At 40.9% G+C, this 6000-nt stretch overlaps 1 protein-coding gene across 2 annotated transcripts in view; it reads right to left on the bottom strand.

Annotated features, from left to right (window-relative positions):
• Positions 1–723: 723 nt before the first annotated feature.
• The window catches only part of LOC101853414 (RNA helicase aquarius), a 44309-nt gene continuing 39032 nt past the window's right edge, over positions 724–6000 (bottom strand). For both annotated transcript variants that reach the window (XM_005109186.3, XM_005109185.3), the window contains exons 36-39: positions 5878–5989; positions 4788–4850; positions 3146–3268; positions 724–1649 (exon numbers count right to left, since the gene is read on the bottom strand). In XM_005109186.3, coding sequence (XP_005109243.1) covers positions 1593–1649; positions 3146–3268; positions 4788–4850; positions 5878–5989 — 355 coding nt within the window. In that variant the 3' untranslated portion in view covers positions 724–1592. The remainder of the gene's footprint in view (positions 1650–3145; positions 3269–4787; positions 4851–5877; positions 5990–6000) is intronic.

The raw sequence follows: 6000 nt of genomic DNA, 5'->3' as shown, positions 1-6000 counted from the left end.
GTGCCTTTTATTAAACTTTTCTGAAAAATCCACACAGAAATGAGTTCTTAATGGGCATGAAAGGTGTTGAGCCAAAAAAACAAAAATTTGATAAAAAATTCACAAACCTGCGGAAAAATGCAAGTTTCTTCACTTTGGTTATTTTGACGAGAGCCTGATTCCGCCACGCTGCCTCACAAACGCACTTGACCATGTTTCTTTTACCCTTCCCAATCAGCAGACATAATGAATGGGTACATTAAAAGATGGACATTGAATGTTCGTACATGATTTCAATGTAGTTTCTTAACAAGTAATTATGATGAAAATAATAACAGAATGCATTTTATATAGTGCATAGTCCTAACAAAAAATAGGCTTACGCATTTCACAATTCATTACTTCGCGGACAGACCATAGAACATTTTCACTTTCCCGGGAAGATCTGAGTACACTCTGCCATCTTGCAGACGTTCAAACTTTGAGCATACAGACAAGGTCTTCCAGGTTTTGCCTGGGTATCCAATCTCACCAGCGTGAAGGGAGCAAAATTTTGGTAAAGTGTCTTTCCCACAGACATAACAACACACCTGGACAGGGATTTGAACCTGTAGTCTTATAATGGCAAGTCCAGCAATCTCAACAATAGGCTACTGATGCCAAAATCTGCAGCAGTACGGGAACTTGGGGAAACATGAGCAGAAAAAGATAGGCCTATATATACATATAACAAATGATGTGAAGTTTTTTTCCCCTTTCAGACACATATTGTATTACATCAACAACCTCTCAACCATTCTCTTGCTGTTCAAAGCAAAATCTTGCAAAAATAACGACATTAGGGTTGGGTCGGGCTCGCCAAATTAGTGTTCGTGAGTAACGAACTACTCGCTGGCACTACCCGCAAACGAGCGGACGGGTAACGAACTGTCCGTTTGTGAAGAGTAGTTCGCTACTCGCTACACATTGGACAGAGACAACAGTTTGTTTAGCGAGCGGGACTGACATAAGTCAAATAATACGTCTACTATCTCTTCATGAGCAAGAATTGTGCAGATAAGACTGAGCCCCAATAGGCAGCAACTGTCAGTACTTCATCATGTTTTTACAAGTAATACCTGGAGTGACATATCTGCATGACAGAAGAACCACCAGAGTGAACCTGTTCTGATTTGCTTTTACACAATCACCTCATAATAGCTACTTAACTACGAGTCAAACTGAAAATATTTACCAGAAAGATCCTGCACTTAAAATATCCACCCATGAGCAACTACATCTAGGCAGTTACACATTGTTATGCTTCAAAACTCCAACCACTCACTGGTATACTCAGCATAAGAGGAAAGATGAAAGTAACATTCAACATTCCAAAAATGAGTTGATAAAATTTAGCCAGAAAACAGTCACATAAGCTGCGATAACATCAACTCATGAAAGAACAATGCTCAACAGTAGTCCCCCAGTAGTTGCACATACTACTGTATATGACACATACAGCATTCTCCACCCAATAACATAAAACCTGTGCTGCCATCTGTGTTGGAAAGATTCTCTCAGACTTTTCTTTGCCATTTGCATCAACGTCAGCCCTCAGATCACGACACCGTCGTTCAACTGTCATCAGATGACCGAACTTGCTTCTTGGGCGGGGCTTGGAGACGGTTGGCCTGAGAACAGAAGTTCGAAACATTTGAGTAATTCTGATGGATAAAAAATCAAGTACAGTGGTACAGAATTTATAAATACCAGAACAAAAAAAGAAGGAAAAAAAAAAAGGTGAACAGTACAGCCAACAAGCTTACCGAGACATCATCGTTGTTGCAAGAATAAGAGACCAACTTCAATGATTTTCCCTTACCTTGTCAAGTTGGATCAATCAGGGTCACTTATTTTTCAGAATGACAAAGTTCTATTTCACATTTTGGGCTGTTTTAAAGTTACTAAGACCATGAGGTTAGAAACCGAATGTTCTATCTGCTCTAAAAATCATGAGACTATACAGAGTCGTTATCAAGATACGGTATTCAAATTGCATTTGAAAAAACTTGATGACATGTTGTGAAACTCAAAAATTTTGACAGTCAACTTTCTCAAAACTAGGTGCTGAGCAGACAGACCTTGGTAATTCTAGGGTCGCGAACTGTCAAAATCTCTATAGCAGTTCGCGTCACCGAAGCTGCTACTGCCCACGCACAGCCATACCCTTGCTTGATTTGGTTTGAGTAAAGAGAAGTGTATCGACACAATTAACCCTTACAACCCTATACCGCTGGTAACCGCTGACGCCGTATTTTCCTATACCGCTGGTAACCGCTGGTCGACTTTATCGTTTAATTCCCAGTGCTAGAAACAGGGGATGTAACTCCAGATGACTCTGTCGCGAGCAGAAAGTACCGATAATGTCATGAGAGCAGTTCTACACTGAAAGTTAAGAAAAATTGGTCACTTTTCGCTGCCAGGCCCTTCAGGCCGCAAAATTTTGACATTTTTGATCCTGAACCAGACCCCAATAATGATCTCCAGTCGGATATATCGATAAATATGAACGTTGAAGACGATTGCAATGTTCCGCATAACATCGATAATGATCTTGACGATAGTGGAATTGGCAGGAGATCACCACTAAAGCTACCAGAGGCTAGATCTACGGCTAGGTCTAATGATACTTTGACTGAAGTGGAGTCGAGGATCACACACAAGACTTAACTCATAGAGTTGGTCCTAAAAGCCAGTGTTTTAACCTTTTCCCCTTTTGTCCAGACTGTTCATTCATATATAAAGAACATTTTCAAACTTCAGTAAAATCTAACAACAATTAAAGACACAGTCAATAAAACAATGAACCAACCTAATTTTTTCTAGTATCTCAATTTTAATTCAGGGTTCTAGGGAGGTATGAAAAAAAAAAGAATTCAGGGTTTTAAGGGTTAATTTAAACTATTTAGTGCAAAGAAAAAGCAAGACTGACATACAGGAAAAAACAAACATCAGGAGGGTAAAGAAACACGTCCTGTCAGCGACACCCTCTAAACAACCCCGCCAAACCCTTGTCCTAGTTGACCCAAAAAGTTTTATCATAAAACTGAAACAAAAGAAAATCAACCCAAAACCCACAGATGAAGTTTCTCCGAGTAATTTTAAGAAAAAAACACCAAACACCGACCTTGAGAAAACCTCTGTGCCTCTTGAGGTCGTCGACCCGAGCGTTGTAGAAGTCGTAGACAAACTGGGCCATCTGAGGCATGTCTGTGATGACGATGGGCGACTCGTCCGGGGCCTCTTGGAGCTGGAACCACGCCAGATTGGACGGTTAGTTTGTCGGAGCAAAGACAAAGGTAGGGTTTTTTACATCCTTATTGACACAGTTTAGGTCATATAGGGGGCGGGGTTCCGACCCTGCCTGTCAGTCAAGGCCAGCTGGGCTAATAGGGATACAGCATCCCGGCAGAAAGATAGGGGATACAGCATCCCAGCAGAAAGATAGGGGGATACAGCATCCCAGCAGAAAGATAGGGGGATACAGCATCCCAGCAGAAAGATAGGGGGATACAGCATCCCAGCAGAAAGATAGGGGATACAACACCCCAGCAGAAAGATAGGGGATACAGCATCCCAGCAGAAAGATATGGGATACAGCATCCCAGCAGAAAGATAAGGATACATCCCAGCAGAAAGATAGGGGGATACAGCATCCCAGCAGAAAGATAGGGGGATACAGCATCCCAGCAGAAAGATAGGGGATACAACACCCCAGCAGAAAGATAGGGGATACAGCATCCAAGCAGAAAGATAAGGATACATCCCAGCAGAAAGATAGGGGGATACAACATCCCAGCAGAAAGATAGAGATACATCCCAGCAGAAAGATAGGGGATACAGGATCCCAGCAGAAAGATAGGGGGATACAGCATCCCGGCAGAAAGATAGGGGATACAGGATCCCAGCAGAAAGATAGGGGGATACAGCATCCCAGCAGAAAGATAGGGGGATACAACATCCCAGCAGAAAGATAGGGGGATACAACATCCCAGCAGAAAGATAGAGATACATCCCAGCAGAAAGATAGGGGGATACAGCATCCCAACAGAAAGATAGGGGGATACAGCATCCCAGCAGAAAGATAGAGATACATAATTATATAACATAAATTTGTTCCCACTTGGGAATCAAACGTGGGTCTCCTGGGTGCAAAAGTGAAGCACCTAACCCTTAGACCACACACGCTGGTTGAAGTAATGAGAAGTACATTGAGACCAGTTTTAGTAGAGGTTTTACGGCGCTCGCAACTGCATAAGGTCATAGGAGTGCCAGAAGATTAGAGGTGTTACAAGAGAGTAACAAACATAAAAAAAGAAGAAGGGGAGATAAGGACGATAGATGTTTGACAGGAAAGAAGAAGCAAACCACACCAGAGCACCCACCAACCACCTAGGTACATTGATACCAGTCATTATGCGCAGGGAAAGAGCAAGACGGACAGACAGAAACAACAGCTTTCAAATCATCAACGATTAGGACAGAGCAAACAAAGCAGTAAAATCATTGTCAAATAGAACTGACTAAACAGAAAATGATTCACCAAAAGAACTTCATTTCTTTTTTCCGGTTACTATTAAATGTGCACAAATATATGATAGTAAATAGTTTTCATGTGTTTCCAAACCAAACTGAACAGTAAAACTAATGATACAATATATTAACATGACATCAAGAAACCACAAAACCAAGTCTGAAGCATGCCACATTTCTGATCATCAGGAATTTTTAAAGTCACAGGTCACATACAAACAAAGGGAACTACTGACCTTTCTCTGAGTTGGGTATGTTTCATTGGGCAACAGATGTAACACTTGGGGTCGTGAGGTCAGCTGAGATCGAGGCAAAACAGAGAACAGAATAATTATAATAATCTCAAAAGCAAGAATTTATGAGTCACCCCTTCCATTCACTCTCTACAAATGAAAATTTACATATCATGAATTACAACAAAATATAATAATAATTAATAAATGACATTTCTATAGCGCTCAACCCTGATTAAAGTACACAGGCTCTGAGCACTTTACAATACAGTACAACGTACAACAGTAACTTAAAACGTGTTCTGACTAAAAGAAAATCGCTCCAAATATCCATCTTACTAATTTTAAAACAAATATGAAAGTAATCACTGTTTACGTTCTACAAGCTTTATTGTGTATATTGAAAGGCCTTACGCCGTGCCGCACAAAGTGAATTTTAAGATGGTAAAGAGAAAAAACAACCGATGCAGCTTCTCTGGAAAAATTACTACAGGATAACACGGATAGCTCGAATTCATCGGGACCAGCCTCGGTAGTTTGAAGGATCCGTAGTTCGACGGATATTTTACAAAGATAAAGAAGAAAAAAAAAAACGTGATTCCGAGTCTTCTGTTTGCGACGTATCTGTGATATACTGAAATTACATTAACCCTTCCAGCCCCAGCCATTTTTGTGCACTCCCTAACCCCAGTCCCAGCCAATACAGCAGTAGTTCAGAAAAAGAGGCATTATTTCTAAAAAGTGATGTAGTATCTTTGTAATGTAGCTTTGATAATAACATATACCAATTTTTAAGGATAAATGAACAAGTAATAAGAAAATTAAAGTTTAATCAAGTTCGCTAATTTCGAAAAATGCGCGAATTCGGTACCCCCCCGAAACTGAGAATATACGCTCTTGGGACGGAGGGAGGTACAAGCGCTGCTGAAAATATACGCGCTTGGGGCTGGAAGGGTTAAGCTAATCCAGATGTAAACCATTCTCAACTTTCAAAAAATGTTCACAAGTTTACATTTCAAACGGACAGCTGGTTACTAAGAAAGAAAAAGTAGATAAATTCAGAGAAAACGTATGAACAAAAGTCACAGCATACCTTGTTGAATGCTGGGGTGAGCTCGAAGCAGTTGCTGAAGAGAGATGATCGGGCAAACACGTACAGCCCTAGCCTCGCTCTGGACATTGCCACGATCAGACGCCTCACGTCTCTGTGAATGGA

Source organism: Aplysia californica, unplaced genomic scaffold (assembly GCF_000002075.1).
Source record: "Aplysia californica isolate F4 #8 unplaced genomic scaffold, AplCal3.0 scaffold00754, whole genome shotgun sequence".
Lineage (NCBI taxonomy): Eukaryota > Metazoa > Mollusca > Gastropoda > Aplysiida > Aplysiidae > Aplysia > Aplysia californica.
The sequence above is the reverse complement of the archived record's forward strand: the minus strand, read 5'-3'. Positions and strand labels throughout refer to the sequence as shown.